At 42.5% G+C, this 19714-nt stretch overlaps 2 protein-coding genes across 11 annotated transcripts in view; one reads left to right on the top strand and one right to left on the bottom strand.

Moving 5' to 3' along the window:
- The window catches only part of LOC131109935 (MAM domain-containing protein 2-like), a 16545-nt gene extending 11152 nt beyond the window's left edge, over window positions 1–5393 (bottom strand). For all 3 annotated transcript variants that reach the window (XM_058062526.1, XM_058062535.1, XM_058062508.1), the window contains exon 1: window positions 4055–5393. The gene's annotated coding sequence lies outside the window, so the exon portion shown is untranslated. The remainder of the gene's footprint in view (window positions 1–4054) is intronic.
- Window positions 1–19714, top strand: part of LOC131109891 (amyloid-beta A4 precursor protein-binding family A member 1-like) — a 22150-nt gene extending 2436 nt beyond the window's left edge. For 2 of the 8 annotated variants that reach the window (XM_058062363.1, XM_058062382.1), the window contains 14 exons: window positions 1691–1752; window positions 4067–4330; window positions 8273–10040; window positions 11884–12159; window positions 12380–12419; window positions 13209–13354; window positions 16515–16547; window positions 16619–16705; window positions 16790–16990; window positions 17060–17239; window positions 18549–18761; window positions 18837–18956; window positions 19021–19161; window positions 19333–19714. In XM_058062363.1, the coding sequence (XP_057918346.1) occupies window positions 8313–10040; window positions 11884–12159; window positions 12380–12419; window positions 13209–13354; window positions 16515–16547; window positions 16619–16705; window positions 16790–16990; window positions 17060–17239; window positions 18549–18761; window positions 18837–18956; window positions 19021–19161; window positions 19333–19404 (3237 nt within the window). In that variant the 5' untranslated portion in view covers window positions 1691–1752; window positions 4067–4330; window positions 8273–8312 and the 3' untranslated portion in view covers window positions 19405–19714. Of the gene's footprint in view, window positions 1–1690; window positions 1753–4066; window positions 4331–7087; window positions 7230–8272; window positions 10041–11883; window positions 12160–12379; window positions 12420–13208; window positions 13355–16514; window positions 16548–16618; window positions 16706–16789; window positions 16991–17059; window positions 17240–18548; window positions 18762–18836; window positions 18957–19020; window positions 19162–19332 lie in introns of those variants that run through there. The other 6 variants (XM_058062421.1, XM_058062400.1, XM_058062391.1 and 3 more) reach the window with 6 other exon arrangements.

Genomic DNA, 19714 nt, shown 5'->3' with positions numbered 1-19714 from the left:
CATTCCAAAAACATGCTAGGTTAATTGGCGACTCCAAATTGTCCATAGGTATGAATGTGAGTGTGAATGGTTGTTTGTCTATATGTGCCCTGTGATTGGCTGGCGACCAGTCTAGGGTGTACCCCGCCTCTCGCCCAAAGACAGCTGGGATAGGCTCCAGCACCCTCTTGCGACCCTCGTGAGGAAAAAGCAGTAGAAAATGAATGAATTAATGTTATTAGAAGGGGCGGCACGGCAGGCTAGTGGTTAGACCTCACAGCTAGGAGACCAGGGTTCAATTCCACCCTCGGTCATCTCTGTGTGGAGTTTGCATGTTCTCCCTGTGCATGCGTGGGTTTCCTCCAAAAACATGCTAGGTTAATTGGCGACTCCAAATTGTCCATAGGTATGAATGTGAGTGTGAATGGTTGTTTGTCTATATGTGCCCTGTGATTGGCTGGCGACCAGTCCAGGGTGTACCCCGCCTCACGCCCGAAGACAGCTGGGATAGGCTCCAGCACCCCCGCGACCCTCGTGAGGAAAAGACGGTAGAAAATGAATGAATGTTATTAGAGCCCTCCAGTCATGAAGTAACACCCCTACAGTCAATAGTCACCCCACTGGCCATCTACGTATTTCAAGTATCAACTTATTAGCCACCCAAATCAAAATTGCTTATATTCAATGTGATTTTTAAACATTGACAGACCTTTACCAGTCCGCCCGGAATCTTGAGGGCCTTTTTGAGATGCCTGATTTTGCAGGCGTTTTACCCAGAAATTGCTATAGGAGTTGTTGGCTGGGCTAGGCTCCAGCACACCTAAGACCCTGGTGAAACTAAGAAGAAAATATATGAAATAGGCATTTCATTATTGAAATGACTTTAAGCTGGCTAAAGTCTACTTATTGAATGAAGTTTAGAGCAGGCTTAGGCTTGCCCTGAATCCTCCCTAAAGTTGTTTTCCTCCTCTTCCCTCACAGGCCTAGACTAAGGGGGATTACCCACCATGCAGTCAAGCTTCTCTTTCCCCGTTTCCATCTTTGTTAACGTTCATATCCTATTTATATTAATAGCCACTCTCTCTACCCCCAGAAATGCAGGCAAATATTGCAACACTACATTTCTGATCATCACCATTGCATGTCATTATAATGACATTCAAAGCTTCAAATTATGGTCTCTCTAGTAAAAAAAAGGGAAAATATGGAGAAGTTATTTTCTTCTTTGAAAGTTCAGAGATACATGTTGTGTTGTACTTTGAAGCCAAGTAACACATCAGTAATATTTAGCATATCCCGATGGCACAATGCCAATAACTAACAGAAGACAGCCAACATGTGTCATCGTCACTGCAAGAGAGCTTCATGTTTGCATGATGATGATGCCTGTAGATTTACTGCCACGGGGCGGGGCACTTTGGTTCCCCTTGGAGCCCTCAGCCTTTCTTTGGGAACACCCAGAGCTTTGTCTAAAGGCATTTTTTCTTTACAACTTAAACATCCATGAATGCAAGTGATTTGGCTCAAACATGGCATTTATGTACTTTTATTGTGACCAAGGCGACACCAATAATGACCAATGATGCTTCATTAGTGTCAGCTATCACTTTTTCCTGGTCATTTAACACATTGGCATATGGGATGTGCTTAATACACAACATTTATTAGTCATTTTCTGTATTAAATAGCAAATACTGTACATATCCAACAGAAAGAAAAACGGCACCATCTGCTGGCACACTTGATGTAAAATCACCACTGGAACTCTTGAGGGTAAGTTCATTCATTCATTCATTCATTTTCTACCGCTTTTTCCTCACGAGGGTCACGGGGGTGCTGGAGCCTATCCCAGCTGTCTTCGGGCGAGAGGCGGGGTACACCCTGGACTGGTCAATCGCCAGCCAATCACAGGGCACATATAGACAAACAACCAATCACACTCACATTCATACCTATGGACAATTTGGAGTTGCTAATTAACCTAGCATGTTTTTGGAATGTGGGAGGAAACCGGAGTACCCGGAGAAAACCCACGCATGCACGGGGAGAACATGCAAACTCCACACGGAGATGGCCGAGGGTGGAATTGAACCCTGGTCTCCTAGCTGTGAGGTCCTCGCGCTAACCACTCGACCGCCGTGCCGCCTCTTGAGGGTAAGTGATCCTGCAAATTGTGGTATCGATTCGATACGAAGTAAATACAGAACCAGGATTGTAGATACCAATACTTTATATTTGAAATTTTACCAATACTTACTGTACTTGAAATGTTTCAATATTACTGAGTGGTTTTGCCTTACATACAATATACAGTACAATGCAAATACAACAATGTAAGCATGTAAATACAGGACATTTCAATATATTGTATATACAATACAAATACAACAATGTAATAGTCTCAATTTGATACCAGTATTACTGATACCAATGCCAACACTTTATACTTGAAGTTTTAGTACTGAGTGATTTTTTTATGATTATTTCTTATCTGAAGGACATCGTCCTTCACAGGAGTAGTAACAAAGCCATTACAGTATCTTAATTGGATCTCAGGAGCAGCTGCATGGCTTTTCCTTATACTGTAGGTTTTCTGCATGACAAGAGATATCAAGTGTGCTTATGGGCCAATGAAACATTAATGTGCTTTAATGGGTTCAGCCCGCGTGGCAAATAACTAATGACATGTATTGTACAGTATGCAGGGAGAAAAGACCAGTAATTATTGATGCCATCTCTCAAAATAGAGCATAAAAAAGCAAGCTTTGTTGCACAAATTAATGTCCCAAGCATTCGCTGGGACTCTTTCTGATGACCCAATGGCGGCGATTGGTGCACATGTGTAAGACTACCACAGAAGTGAACCATTATTTTCTTGACACAAATGCACAGAGAGAGAGATGGTAATGTTACTGCAGTGTACTGCATAACATCAGTACCCTGTCACATATACGTGGATGTTGTCAGGGTAACAGGAAGGATGTAACTGACGGTCGTTTAGTTTGTATTGCAGAGGTGATACAGGCACTATTGATCCGCACCGGGAAGCCATGGCGGGCATTAAAATCAGGGTAAACACCATACGCCAGATATTAAACATGCACATTATTGTGAATAGGAAGAATCACTACTTTGCATGACAATATTATTAATTTTTAAAAAAAATGGTATTTGTTTGTCTTTAATGTATTATATTTTATATTTTAATTATATGTAATATGTATATTAATATCATATATATTATATATTAAATTACAGTTTTATTTTAATTATATTTAATATATACGTGGGCTGCACAGCGGTCGAGTGGTTAGCGAGCAGACCTCACAGCTAGGAGACCAGGGTTCAATTCCACCATCGGCCATCTCTGTGTGCAGTTTGCATGTTTTCCCCATGCATGCGTGGGTTTTCTCCGGGTTCTCCGGTTTCCTCCCACATTCCAAAAAAACATGCTAGGTTAATTGGCGACTCCAAATTGTGATTGGCTGGCAACCAGTCCAGGGTGTACCCCGCCTCTCGCCCGAAGATAGCTGGGATAGGCTCCAGCACCCTCGCGACCCTCGTGAGGAAAAGCGATAGAAAATGAATGAATAATATATATGTATATTTAATGTATTAAAAAAACAAACCAAAAAAATTATATATATATATATATATATATATATATATATATATATATATATATATATATATATATATATATATAATTCATATTACCATAATTTGTATTATGTAATATAATACTAAATTGGTAACTATAAAAGTACTTGGAGAGCGCAGACCTCCAGCAGGCGCCATTTTTTCTTTTGTTTGCTTCTTTTGAGCTACTAACTAATTTTGCAGAGACAATATTACTAAAGGATGCTTGCACTAAAATCCAGTGTTTTATCTTGATTAGAATCATAAAAAAATAAAAGGCACAACATCATTTAATGAGCGTCATAAACATCGGTATCAGCACGGTATCGGTACAAGGTATCGAATCAGTATCGCCCACTCTTACGGTAACAGCCAACTTTGAGCGCAAAAGCGGGAAACAGCGCCCCCCATGCGGTGACGGCGTGTATGTGTTTACCTGCTCCTGTAGATCATCCATCGCTGCGCTATGATGACGAGTGTGAAGCTTCCCTCTTTAGCTAAACGAGCGTCTGCTTCATGTCAGCATCCGCTTGCTGCATCTCTAATCCGCTCTGATGTCACCGTGCTGGAGGAGGAGGGGCTCTGCTCTCTGTTTTAGCCGAACAACTTGTCGTCTGGACGGACTAACACTATACCGCAGCAAGCCGACCGAGCGACCGGACACCGGGGGGGAGAATGTGTGTACGACCGGAACTCCTGTACTGACGAACAGGTAATGACTTTGTGTTTCGTGTGTGTGTTTTTTTAAGACACAATGTTGTGTTACGACACCTGCTCGAGTGGAATATACGGAGGCTCATCTCGACAGGTGACATCTTACATAATCTAAACACATCGCTTCACTTGGTGTGGATTTCTTGATGTATGTATTTCCAAAGTCCCGTTACAGTCACAACATTATATACATTAAAGTACAGGATATTTATGCTATTCTGTTCATTGTTGACTTTAAATGGCAAAAATAATAGAATCCCTCAAGGCCATTGGAAGGATTTAAGAGGCGAATGCGACCTTCAAAATAAAAGCACTAGTCTATTCGACAAAGACATAAAGTACCGGGGTGGCCGATACTGCAAAATGTGGTATCGATACTAAGTATATTTTACTTGAAATTTTCAAGCTAGTTGAATGGTTTTGTGATCAATAAAACAGGATGAAACAAAAACTCTATCAACAAACAGATACAGTAATAGATGTTATATCAAAAAAATAATACAGCTATTCCTTTTTATTACATACAATATTTTGAGTAAATTATGCACAACTATGCACTCAATATTTAAAAGGTAAGGAAAATCCTCATAAGTCGGCATCGAACAAATTAAAACCATCTATTACTGAGTAACAGTATTGTATGTATAATTACTATAGGGCTGTCAAATGATAAACATTTGTTAATCAAATTAATCAGTTTTCAAATGAATTATCATGATTAATCACAGGTTTAGATTAAAAAAATACACACGTAGTAAAGACATTGTTGTGATGTTTGGAGAGTCCCTGAATGCACCTCGCGGTAGTCAAGTGACAATGAGGAGGTGTTAGCCAATAGTTGGGTGTATGAGTGCAGAATTGGATAAACGACATAGCCTACTGTACGTTAAACAAGCAAAGACTAAGCTGATGGATATTTCTGTGAATTGATTTGAATGTTGAGGCGTGAGAAATGAAAGCGTCATATTCGCCATCACAAATGTTCGAGTCTCATAATTGAGACATTTCCTGAAATTTAGGATCACGTTATTGACACTCTCTTAGTGCGATTACTGATGACTCAAGGTCCTCAGCACGTGTGTTGGTGTCAGTGGGTGTTTGTCAGGAGTGGATTAGCGAATTAATGGGTTAGTAAATCCCCCCTCCCAGCAGCTTTCACTGCATCCTGACAGATGGAAGTGTAGCACTTAGCTCTGCAGATGCACCGCCGCTCTGCTGGGCCATCTGCAGCATGGCCAAGCCCTCCTCAGTGAGCCTCTTCCCAAACTGCCCGGCGTCTGACGTCCGGCTCTGAACTCCGGGCAGGGAGGATCGTCAAGCAGACTTCCATTCTGTCCTGGCAGTTGGGGTTTGTGGTCAGATTACTTGGTCAAATTAACCTTTGTCCTTATGTTGTTTTAAATTATGGTAATGGTTTTATTTCATTTGAACATGCATCAGATTACAATTGAGTGCATCACATAATCAGTTCACAGTTCCACATGTCCAAAAGGAGTAGGAAGAAGCAAAGCTTATTAAATCCTACCCCTCCATCTGGTACATTTGTTCACTTCCTGTTTTTCATAATACAGTTTAAGGTTTTGTGGACATTGAAAGGGTGAATGAAAATAAATTTCTGGGGATCACAATAGATATAGTAGTTCATCTTCAAACAGCTAAAATAATGCATAAGGCTAAAAACAACCAATTACCTAAAAATGTCATCCAATACTTCTCTACAAGAGAGGAGAAATATGATCTCAGGGAAGAAGTACATTTGAAACACTTATATGCTAGGACTACGTTAAAAAGCCATAGCATTTCAGTATGTGGAATCAAACTATGGAATGGATTGAGTAAGGACCTCAAACAATGCACAACGATGAGCCAATTCAAGAAACAATACAAGCAGTTGATGTTTGCTAAATACAAGGATGAAGAGTCTTGAACCAGTCATGATGTGCTATATATATCACTATATTGACACTTACTATGGTACACATTATGTCATTGGATGGTCATATCACCTTGTACTTCGGTACGGGGTGCATTATTAAAAAAACAAAAAAACCTTAAACTGTATTATGGAAAGCAGGAAGTGAACAAATGTAACAGTTACTGATTGTAAAAGTACCAGATGGAGGGGTAGGATTTAATAAGCTTTGCTTCTTCCTACTCCTTTTGGACATGTGGAACTGTGAACTGATTATGGGATGCACTCAATTGTAATCTGATGCATGTTCAAATGAAATAAAACCATTACCATTACTTCTGATCTCAAAAGTGTTCTTGTGGACAATTGGGGACAATCGCCCACAGACACATTCCAACATCCTCCCAGAAGGACAGAAACTGTCCAATTTCATGTTGTCTTTGTACTTGTACAATTACCGTACTTGTGCGTACACCATATAGTGTACCTCATTGAGCACCTTGGAGAATCTCTTAAAAACATTCCATATCCATTATGAACTACCATTTTGGCCATTTTCTTTCTTGCGATCAGTTTGCACAGTTTATCCTTATTCAGGAAGTCTCCACTCTCAGCACAATCATGGCAAAGGCTACTACAGGAAATAACTGATGGACACTCTGATAGCCTTGTCATATTTAATTGGCATCAAAAGTGGCCTTGTAAGTCCCGGTACAGTTATTATTCAGATCAGTGGCCGATCCATCGCTCTGTGTCAAGTCTCATCTAGCATCCCAGAAATATCCCTCCTCGTCATCCCATCCTGTCTCCTCTTTGACCTTTTGTCTTCTCTCGTTCTGCCAGCTGCTGGTGAATACATGAAAGTGGATGGAAGTGCGCCGAGAATCCATATGAGTCACCGGGGATTTAGTATTCATTTGGTGGAGGCTTCCATGCAGTTTAAGAATAATTTAATTCTACTGGAGGAATAATATAAGCATGCCAGGTCAGTCCAGCACCTAAATTTGGGAAGGAGTTTCCCTTACTAAGTTTTGGGCGTCTGTTTTGATAACATTGTCACACTGAATGTAGGAATGTTCCTAAATCAATGTTCTTAGCTTCATTGCAATTTCCTTCGTTCTACTGGTTCCTGGAAAGAAGTGCCATTTTTTTTTGAGTTCATACATAGTAAATCAGGGGTCTTCAGCCAGTAGCTACTGTTTTTTTTGGGAAAAGAGAGCTTTCTGTGCTGGTTATTGTGTGTATCTGCTCTATAGGAGCCCACAACTCAATAAAAAGGGTAGAAAATGAGCATAATAAGTCCACTTTAATGTTCTTTTTGTTAGCCTGTAGTTTTGGTCTTGGAACTTTGCCACGCAGGTCGTATCTTTCTCATGGTGGAGTCATGAACACTGACCTTAACTGAGGCAAGTGCAGTTCTTTGGATGTTGTTGTGGGGTCTTTTGTAACCTCTTAGATGAGTTGTCACTGCGTTCTTGGCGTAATTTTGGTTGGCCGGCCCCTCCTGAGAAGGTTCCAGAGTGCGGGTTACATGTTTTTGCCATTTCTGGATAAGGGCTCTCACTATGGTTTGCTGGAGTCCCAACGCTTTAAAATTGACTCAACAAAAAGAAAAATTACTTCATAACATATTCCAGATTGATAGCTCTCAATTATTGTCACACAGGGTGCGTTGGGTCCACTAGATATTTCCAACCCCCCCCCAACCATTTTCACTTTAACATAAAGGCAGCACATTTTAAAATTACATACTGTTTTCATATGTAAGTTGCACCTGATTCTAAGTTGTAAGACGAAATAAACTATTACTGGAAAAGCCTGGAAAATGCATAATATACATAATATAGCCTTCACAATGGAAACATTTCATTGACAATTCCAACATATAATACTTAATATATCTTCCTGTGTTCACTTGTTTTTTTTTTGTATTGTATTCAAATTTCAGATTGTTCAGAGGTTCTCTTTTAAACCTTTTCTTGGGCAGTTTGTGATGAATTTTCATATTCTCTGTTGATGAATCTGCAGGGTAAGTTCCAAACACTGACCACCACATCAAGACACTAAAATGAGCCATAAGTACCCGGAAGAAGGGACTGGGGAAGTAGGCGAGGAACGACCAGGAGCCTTGGTTCCTCAGCGGACTAGGCAGAACAATGGATCGGTGCCTGGAGAACCCCCTATACGCCGAACCTGGAGGCCATGTCAGATGCACGCTCAAGATGGAGAGTTGAATTCCCACCCTCACCATCACCATCAACAGCCATCTCATCACTACCACCTACACGCAGCTCGTGGTCCACCACGTCAACGCCAACGGCGGTCATCAGTGCAAGGTCAAAATCAGGCTCAGTTTCCTGGTCTGGTGCCAGAGGTGGTTCCTTCCAATGAAAGTCAAGTCAGTGAACCACGTCCTGTCCAGCAGATTCGCGCAGCTGTTACCCGTTACCGCCGCCGTGGCGACCCAAATCCGAGACTCAAAGGTCACAAACAGAAGCCTCCGATCAAAGACACACAGCAGACCTCATCAGGTACAGAATCCAGAGAACGTCCTGCAGACGTTGCAGAGCAAAACATGACAGACAAATCTCTAAAGGACCAATTACCGAGTAGAGGATCTCCCTACCAGACTCCTGTTGCTGTGGTCACCCCTACCCACCTCACATCAGAACCAGCACATCTCGACCAGCAAGAGAATTTACAGGAAATTGCTGTGGTCTGTGAAGACGACATGAAGGAAGTGAAGGACAATGAAAAGTCAGAACCATCAGAGGATGGACGAGATCTTCACTCAACCACAGATCACTCTATCTGCAGCCATGACACATTGCAGACAGTCCAGGATGAAGCAGACGTTCATGTAGACAAGGAGGTGGAAAATCAGGAGGAAATTATGGATGATGTTCTCGATGCTGAAGCTCAGGGAAGTGAAATTACTGATCTCTGCTCGGACACAGAAAGTGCTGCTTCTCTCAGTAACGACGGACCGCTCCACAGCCCTCCTCCACTCCAGTCCCCTACGCCGCCATCGTCACCTGATGCTCCACTTTTCCCCCAGCTGGACCACTTCAGTGAGGATGCCAGTATGAGTCCTCTGCCTGACGATGAAGACGAATGCTCCGAATCACCTTCTGAATATTACCCCAAGACCTATGCAGACTTTTATACAGAATCCCACCAAAAGTCTTACCTGGAACCTGTTGAGGAGTCAGAAACAAAATGCCATCAAACATGTTTTCCAGAAGCTCTTAAGATGTCATATTCTGAGGCACTCAGAGAACCTCGCATGCAGTCTTGTCAACAGACCGAGCCATCTGATGCCCAGCAGGAGACCCACCTTGAGGTGCTTACCAGCCATAGACAGGAGAATGTACAAAAAGGCACTCATTATGCACCAAGTCGCGGCAGGGATCGAGGTTCCCATCCTTCCCATGTGGACAGCTCTGTCGGCTGCCGGCTGCACCACTATGACGCCCAGTCTGATGGAGAGGGGGGCAGTGCTAATCAAAGTCCCATCCAGAAAAGTTTTTGGAATGGACCCAGGCATGCAGATGCACGGACCAAGCATCCATCCCCTGCAGGCGAGACAACGGATGAAGTCGGTCCCGATGCAGATATATCTGGGGACACCATTAGCTTAGTGATAAAAGACATCAGGGAGGCAATCGAGGAGGTTAAGACCAAGACTGTGCGGTCCCCTTATACACCAGACCAACCTGTGGAGCCCATTTGGGTGATGAGGCAGGAAACCAGCCCCACGGAGGAAGTCAAGACAATACAGATGATGGCCGGCCATGTAAGTATCACGCTTATCTTCCTTGCTAACTTAATGTTAATGCTGGTGGATGCATGAAAGTGGATGGAAGTGCATCCTTATGAGTCTCCGTGGATTTAGTATTCATTTGGTGGAGGCTTCCATGCAGTTTAAGAATAATTTAATTCTAGCATGCCAGGTCAGTCCAGCACCTAAATTTGGGATGGAGAGTTTCCCTTACTAAGTTTTGGGCGTCTGTTTTGATAACATTGTCACACTGAATGTAGGAATGTTCCTAGATCAATGTTCTTAGCTTCATTGCAATTTCCTCTTCTTGAGCCTGAATTACCAGCGTCTTCTACTGGTTACTGGCAAAAAGTGCCAGTTCATACATAGTAAGTCAGGGGTCTTCAGCCAGTAGCTAGTGTTTTTTTTGGAAAAAGAGAGCTTTCTGTGCTGGTTATTGTGTGTATCTGCTCTATAGGAGCCCATAACTCAATAAAAAGGGTAGAAAATGAGCATAATAAGTCAACTTTAATGTTATTTTTGTTAGCCTGTAGTTTTGGTCTTGGAACTTTGCCACGCGGGTCGTATCTTTCTCATGGTGGAGTCATGAACACTGACCTTAACTGAGGCAAGTGCAGTTCTTTGGATGTTGTTGTGGGGTCTTTTGTAACCTCTTAGATGAGTCGTCACTGCGCTCTTATAGTTATAGTTTATAGTCAGTCACCTCACTGATGTTTGGTCCAACTGAATATGTTGTTCCTGTGCTCATGTGGGCTCTCTATGGATCTCTATGGGTAATACGGCTTCCTCCCACAGTCTAAAATAAAAACATGTATTATATGTTAGGTTCTTGTAGCCTTCCAATCCAATGTTGGTCTGTCAGCCCTGTGGTTGTGGTCCAGCTGGGATAGGCTCCAGCTTTTGGTTGGTTTTATTACTCCGTTATCCTTCCTATCTTAATCTTCTTCGGCTTATCTGGCTGGTGTCAGGTGGGGGGGCGGGGCGGCAAGCAGCCTGAGCAGCTCCTCCCGGCTGATCCTGTAGTCTATAGTCTCCTCGTGTCCTGGGTCCTCCCCGAGTTGTCCTTCTGGTCGGATGTGCCCTGAACAGGGAAGCGTCCGGGAGACATTCTGATTCTGACCAGATGCTCGAACCATCACATGTGTCACAGCACCCCAGATCACCTTATCTCTAGGGAAGAGAGATAAGCCACCCTGTGGAGGAAACTCATTTTGGGCGCTTGTACCCACAATCCTGTCCTTTTGGTCACTACCCAAAGCTTATGACCATCTGTGAGGGTAGCAACATAGATCGAAGTCAGGTCGATGAGTCCGCAACAATCTGCCTACTTGTTCTACTACCTAGAACAACATGGTATAGTTCAACTACTGAATATTTCCGTGACAAATTTAATTGCTGGCGGCACGGCGGTCGAGTGGTTAGCGCGCAGACCTCACAGATAGGAGACCAGGGTTTCAATTCCACCTTTGGCCATCTCTGTGTGGAGTTTGCATGCGTGGGTTTTCTCCGGTTTCCTCCCACATTCCGAAAAAAAAACATGCTAGGTTAATTGGCGACTCCAAATTGTCCATAGGTATGAATGTGAGTGTGAATGGTTGTTTGTCTATATGTGCCCTGTGATTGGCTGGTGATCTCTCGCCCGAAGACAGCTGGGATAGGCTCCAGCACCCCCGCGACCCTCGTGAGGAAAAGCGGTAGAAAATGAATGAATGAATGAATGTTATTAGAGCCCTCCAGTAATGAATAACACCCCTACAGTCAATAGTCACCCCACTGGCCATCTACATACATATTTCAGACTCTGTGTTTATTCAGACTTCGGTATTCCATTATTCCGTTTTTGTTTTTCTTCCTACAGTCTTCTCCTCAGTCCCTCTCCCAGTCAGCGTCAAGGTCTCCATCTCAGCACGCGTCATTGTGTGATAAGGAGTCTGGCAGTCTGCCGAGCGACGAGTCATCAAAAGTCCTCCATTCCCAACAACATCCCGAGCGCCAGCCCCAACGGAACAACCATCAGCACCAAAGCCGCCAGTCAAAACAGAGGGATGTCACTCAACCACACTTTCAGCCAAATCTACCACAACAACATCAGCATCAGGTTCAGCCTTCACCTCAGCAGCCGTCTGTCCAGGAAGTGAGTGTCCAAACTGTGATGGGACAATCTCTGTAATCTCTTAGCTCCATGGGGTGCTTGATAATCTTAAATCCAAATTTTTCTTTTTTTCAAGTCTTTCAGTGTCATGTGGCATGTGGGAAATCATGAAAATAATCGTCAATAATTAATGCTAATTCCAACCAAAAGATACAGTACATCTACAAAATATTTGATGCATACTTTTTGTGTCTTTTTACAGATACGCAGGTCTCTCCCTCCTTTTCCCACATTTGTGGATAGTGAGTAGAAACATTTATTCTCACCTCCACCCCCACGATTACATAACAGTATACATTACAGCTTTAGTTGTATTCATTTATTTATTCACATATTTACCAAAATGATGGCCAAGCTGTATGTACTGCAACATATTAACTATTTAAATACAGTAAACCTCGGATATATCGGACTCGGATATATCGGAAATTCGCTCACAACGGACAGATAAAAAAGAACCAATTTTTCTGTAATGCATTTCCAATAAAAATTCATTGCATGTATCAGATTTTTTATAACGGATTTCGCCTATTTCGGACAAAATCTCCATTCCCGTTCCAATGCATTTCCATTAAATTCCCCTTGCATATATCGGATGGCCGCATTGTGGCGCTCCGATTCGCCGAATCGTGACAGGCCGCTATACGATGTCATTTGCAGCGTTTGCAGCGTTGCCTGCGCGTCCAGGTACATTGGAAACATAGTGCCTTTTTATAACGGATAAAATCCGATTTACGCATATACCGGATATAAATCCGATATATGCGTAAAACATATATTTCCGGTATACAACATTTTCCGGTATACGCATATAACGGATTTCGCTTATATCGGACAAAACCAGTGGGAACAATTGAATCCGATATATCCGAGGTTTACTGTATATTTATTTTTTCAGTGTTGTGTCACAGAATGAAAATATCAGCTATTTTGATCTCACAGATGTTCTTCAGGATCAATATATTCCAATGCACACATTCCAAAGTCTTCCCATAATGCTCGTGTCTAATGATTGTGTACGATCTGTGCAGTCCCGGGACCATGTGACCCCGAAGATCTGATTGATGGAATCATCTTTGCCGCAACCTACCTGGGCTGCACCCACCTTCTTTCAGAGAGGACTCCCACAAAGAGCGCCCGCATGGAGCAGGCACAGGAAGCCATGAACAGAGTTCGGGTAAGGACAGCATACCGTTTGCCCCCTTCCTGACTTCTAATTGTTTGTCACACTTAAAATAATTTCATGATCTAAAACATTTAAGTTTTTAAAGAAAACGTGTTTTTATATGTGTTATTATTAAGTTAGAAAAAAAATATAAACCTACATAAGTGAGAATATTTGAGGTCTGTTAGTCTGGAAAAGATTAAAAAGCCATTTCTAAAACCCTTGGACTCCAGCAAACCACAGTGAGAGCCATTATCCCCAAATGTTGAAAACATGGAACAGTGGTGAACCTTCCAAAAAGTGTCTGGCAAACCAAAATGACGTCTCATCCAAGAGGTCACAAAAGACCCCACAACAACAGCCAAAGAACCCCGTGGTACTTGAACGCCTCCACTTTGGGCAGGATCACCATGTAGTAGGTTAGGTAGGTTCCACATGTCCAAAAGGAGTAGGAAGAAGCAAAGCTTATTAAATCCTACCCCTCCATCTGGTACTTTTACAATCAGTAACTGTTACATTTGTTCACTTCCTGCTTTCCATAATACAGTTTAAGGTTTTTTTTTTGTTTTTTTTTATAATGTACCTCGTACCGAAGTACGAGGTGATATGACCATCCAATGACATAATGTGTACCATAGTAAGTGTCAATATAGTGATATATATAGCACATCATGACTGGTTCAAGACTCTTCATCCTTGTATTTAGCAAACATCAACTGCTTGTATTGTTTCTTGAATTGGCTCATCGTTGTGCATTGTTTGAGGTCCTTACTCAATCCATTCCATAGTTTGATTCCACATACTGAAATGCTATGGCTAGCATAACGTAGTCCTAGCATAGAAGTGTTTCAAATGTACTTCTTCCCTGAGATCATATTTCTCCTCTCTTGTAGAGAAGTATTGGATGACATTTTTAGGTATTTAGTTGTTTTTAGCCTTATGCATTATTTTAGCTTTTTGAAGATGAACTATATCAGCAAGTTGAAGTATTTGTGATTTTAGAAATAAGGAGTTAGTATGTTCTCTGTTCTCTGTATCATGAATTATCCTTACTGACCTTTTTTGCAGTACATTTAGCGAGTGAAGATTGCTTTTATAGTTATTAGCCCATATTTCCACACAATAAGTAAGATATGGTAGAACCAGAGAGCAATAAAGAGTGTGGAGTGATTTCTGATTGAGAACACATTTTGCTTTGTTCAATATTGAAATATTTCTGTCCACCTTATGTTTGGAGATATCATTGATGTACAAGTTGAACAATTTTGGCCCCAGTATTGACCCCTGGGGAACTCTAATATATGAATTTGCAGATGTGTATTCTCTGAGCTGTACGTATTGCTTCCTGTTTCTCCCTTAATAATGACAAGTTTTATTTAAAAACTGCATTTCACAAAAACGGAAAAAAAACAGGAAAGATGCAAACACTTTTTTTACACTGCTTTGTTGACCTTCTTGGGATGCCACCCAAATTCAACAGTAGAGGGAATACTGTTCTCTCTCCTCATTCCTGCGGCTCCTTTGGTTATATGTAGAGGAATAATGCATGGGTCATTGCTGCCGATCCACAGTCACACAGCATCCTCTCCTCAGCGCTAGTGGATCTTACATAAAACTTTAACCAGTTAGCATCCACAGAGCAAATATCCTCCCTTCTGGCTGCAGTCCATATATGGGATGTCACGCATGCTTTCACCCCAACATATAATACGGAATACAGGAACTAAGATGAACTCAACTGTGAGCATCGTCTCTATGAAGGTCTAAGAAAGATACCGTAGCGCTGGGGTCTCAAACTCGCGGCCCGCGAGACGCTAGTTGAGGCCCCCACCTTGATACCAAAGCTTAAAGCTGTGTGCACACCGGACACAATTAACATGATTTTGCCCCGCCCATACTGTTACCCTACCCTGTTACCCCGCCCTGTTTTGCTTTGGATTAGCAATGAAGCTAAAGGCTTATGACGCTGGGTAAAAATAAATTGCAGGAAATGATTTGGAATAAAAGGGAAAATACACGTCAAGATAAAGCATCTCATCAAACATGTTGTTAAAGTTACCACGCTGCTCCCAGATGGAACTGAGTACGATGCTAACTTGCTAATTGGCTAAAATTAAAATTAAAATTATTAAGTTTCATTAATGTTCATGTTAAAGGTTAAATAACTGTTAATACTGTACATTTGAATCTGAAAAAAATAATTTCTCTACCAACTGTATGTGGTTTCTTACATTTTTCTTATTTGCTGTTTTATTATTATTTTACTTATTTATTACTGATTGATTGATTTATTGTCTTTATTCTTAATTTGTTTATTTATTTATTTTTTATCTTATTTTGTGTATAGAAAAATAAAAATTAAGATATTTGAGGACAGTGGAATGTTTTATCAGATATTTTGGTGTGGAAAACCGGAACCAAAATACTGAAAAAGTGTAGGGTATAGCAGAAGCAAAAGCAGTGAAGATAGTTTTTTTGATTGATTTTTTTCCCCAGTTTTTAATAAATGCGTTTTTTTTTGGAAAACCTGATGCCGCCCGGCTTCACCCAGAACCTAGCTCCGGTGGCCCCCAGGTAAATTGAGTTTGAGACCCCTGCCGTAGCGTCTTTCAATTAGCGTACCTAACTGCGTCACAAGCTCAACTCAATTAATTATTGCGAGCAATTCAATGAAAAAATAACCTTCCATCTCACTTTAACTTGAAGGCAGCAACTCTGGAAAACACTTGTAGAGTAACACATCCCGAAACAAAGGAACCCAATTAAGTTAGTCCCGCTTATGTCAACAACCCCTCGAGTCGACCAACAGTACCTGCTTAAGTCAACGATGTGGTCCTGCTGGCTGCGTAATCCGCAGATCTTGACGGAATGGTTCGCAGCTGAGTGACAATTGGCCGTGATGAGAATCAGCACTTCCAAGTCCCGAGTCCATGGTTGGGTGGCATGTCATCTCTGGTATCGGGGATGTGATCCTAGGGTACCAGAAGCTGAAATGAGTCTTCAGGGGAGGTGTTCAGGGCATGTTGGAGAGACTACATCTCTCAACTGTGGTGGGAAGCCTGGGCTTGTCTGCTTAGGCTGTCCTAGGATAGGAACTAGCTCTTTTAGAAAATGTTCTTTCTATGTGGTCCTTCTTTGCCTAAAAGCTGAGTTCTGGTTTTTGATTCTGCAGGCAGCTCAGAAGCAAGCAAAGAACAGGAAAAAGGTAAATACTCTTCAGTTTTCAATGGAAGTTTGAATTAATTGATGATTTGACCGATTTTGCAATCCCTGCAGAGTCCTGACAATGAGACTCCGCCCACTGCTGAGGTTGATCTTTTCATGTCCACGCAACGAATCAAAGTCCTCAATGCCGACACTCAGGTGGAGATACATGAAGTTTTCCACATATGAAGTTATTATCATTTGTCAGACCTGCTGAGAATCTACCGTCCTGTCCTTACGTAGGAGTCTTTAATGGACCTGCCGCTTCGGACTATCTCCTACATAGCTGATATTGGTAACATGGTGGTCCTGATGGCCAGAGGGAAAATGGTCCGGTCTCGCAGCGCACAGGAAAATTTGGACACCACGGCTGAGCAAACCACCATGTCCAATGACGACAGACGGCTCTACAGGATGGTCTGTCACGTATTTGAGTCCGAAGATGTAAGTGGAACCCGCCATGTTTTTTTTTTTTTTTTCATGGAAAATCATCTCACAAAACGTTTCCTCCAGGCTCAGCTGATTGCTCAGTCCATTGGTCAGTCCTTCAGCGTGGCCTACCAGGAGTTCCTCAGGGCCAACGGTATCGACCCAGAGGATCTGAGTCAGAGGGAGTACAGCGACCTGCTTAACACTCAGGACATGTACAACGACGACCTCATCCACTTCTCCAAGTCGGAGAACTGTAGAGATGTAAGTACACCAGCAGGTGGCAGCAGAGTACTGAGGACTTGCATAGATATTGGGTACCAGGTTCACTATATATATTAGTATCAACTTCGGTTTTGCCTTTTTTCACATTTTTTGCTGTTATTTGTTTCTTTTTATTTTCAAATAGTTCAACTTTTGGAAATAATCTTCACAATTTTTTTGGTAATATTATGACATTCATTTTCTACCGCTTTTCCTCACGAGGGTCGCGGGGGGTGCTGGAGCCTATCCCAGCTGTCTTTGGGTGAGAGGCCGGGTACACACTGGACTGGTCGCCAGCCAATCACAGGGCACATATAGACAAACAACCATTCACACTCACATTCATACCTATGGACAATTTGGAGTCGCCAATTAACCTAGCATGTTTTTTGAATGTGGGAGGAAACCGGAGTACCCGGAGAAAACCCACGCATGCACGGGGAGAACATGCAAACTCCACACAGAGATGGCCGAGAGTGGAATTGAACCCTAGTCTCCTAGCTGTGTGGTCTGCACGCTAACCACTAGACCGCCGTGCCGCCTATTATGAGACATTTTTTTTCATATTTCAGCTCCATGCTACTAAAACTATTTTTGTAATATTTTGACTTTATTCTCATAATGTTACAGCTGTTTTTTTTATTTCAAGGTTCTAGTAAATGTTTTAGTAATTATGACTTTTGTTTATGACTGAATATTTTGAAGGGCGGCACGGTGGAAGAGTGGTTAGCGCGCAGACCTCACAGCTAGGAGGACCAGGGTTCGATTCCACCCTCGGCCATCTCTGTGTGGAGTTTGCATGTTCTCCCTGTGCATGCGTGGGTTTTCTCCGGGTATTCCGGTTTCCTCCCACATTCCAAAAACATGCTAGGTTAATTAGCGACTCCAAATTGTCCATAGGTATGAATGTGAGTGTGAATGGTTGTTTGTCTATATGTGCCCTGTGATTGGCTGGCCACCAGTCCACCCCGCCTCTCGCCTGAAAACAGCTGGGATAGGCTCCAGCACCCCCGCGACCCTCGTGAGGAAAAAGCGGTAGAAAATGAATGAATGAATATTTTGACTGTGTATTGTAACATTTTCTGCACCCTAATTTTCTAAAATGACAGCATGGTTGTTTTGTTTCTTGCAATATTACGACTTTTTAAAACATTACAAATTTTTTCTTTAATATTTCAAATTTATGCTACTAAAATGACAGTATTCTTGTAAAAATAACTATTACGGTTCCAGCTTATTTCTCTCAATATTTTGACTTGATTCTTTAAATTAATTAGGCCGCACTTTGGTTTTGTGTCCTGGCTGCCAGGTTTACATTGAGAAGCAGAAGGGGGAGATTCTGGGCGTGGTGATTGTGGAGTCGGGTTGGGGATCCATCCTCCCCACCGTCATCATCGCCAGCATGATGCACGGTGGCCCCGCTGAGAAGTCCGGTCGACTCAACATCGGCGACCAAATCATGACCATCAACGGGACCAGCCTGGTGGGTTTGCCGCTCGGCACCTGCCAAAGCATCATCAAGGTATGGTAGTTTTTTTCCCTTTGCAAGCACACCTCCTTAGTCTTCAGTGGAGAATTTGACTCGGTCTTCCCTCAGGGGCTAAAGTCTCAGTGCAGGATCAAGATGAACATTGTCAGGTGCCCCCCCGTCACCATGGTGCTCATTCGCAGGCCGGACCTCAGATACCAGCTGGGCTTCAGCGTCCAGAACGGCATTGTGAGTATTTTCATGATGATGTCGAGTACCTCCTTTTTAACGGGTTGTATCGCATTGTGTGCAGATCTGCAGCCTGATGAGGGGAGGAATCGCCGAGAGGGGCGGCGTACGTGTCGGTCACCGCATCATCGAGATCAACAGTCAGAGCGTTGTGGCGACGCCTCATGAGAGGATTGTTCAGATCCTGTCCAATGCCATGGGAGAGGTATGATGAGTCCGGCGGGTGCAGGCGGGGCTGCTAGCATACACACAGAGTGCAGAAGAGTGGAATGTAGTGTCATAAATAAGAAAACACTGTTGGTAAAATCTCTATAAAATGAATCATTAGCAGTATCTAAGACATGAGTGGAATAACAACGTTGTGTCTTTGTCGCAGATCCACATGAAGACCATGCCTGCAGCCATGTACCGCCTGCTCACAGCACAGGAGCAGCCCGTATACATCTGACCTTCATCACGTACTCTTCGTCCAGCTTTTCACTCACAAGTAGCGTTCACCTGTACGACATCACGCAAACTGCCTTAAATCCGTATAGTGCACAACAAACATGTTCCTGTGTGGTGGTGGTACAGTCCATGGGTCTCACTGTGCATTATATAGGCAGCAACACAGCGTAAATGTCACTTTAAAAGTCAATACAATAGCTGTCGTATCTGAATGTACACTCAATATGTTGGACCTAAATATTGTCTAAGCTAAATGTGGAAGCAAAGCATACACAATTCTACTGAATAAACTCATTCAGATTGTGTCAGGA

This window comes from Doryrhamphus excisus, chromosome 2, assembly GCF_030265055.1.
Source record: "Doryrhamphus excisus isolate RoL2022-K1 chromosome 2, RoL_Dexc_1.0, whole genome shotgun sequence".
Taxonomy (NCBI): Eukaryota; Metazoa; Chordata; class Actinopteri; order Syngnathiformes; family Syngnathidae; genus Doryrhamphus; species Doryrhamphus excisus.
Note: the sequence above shows the minus strand (reverse complement) of the source record. Positions and strands in the feature narration are given on the sequence as shown.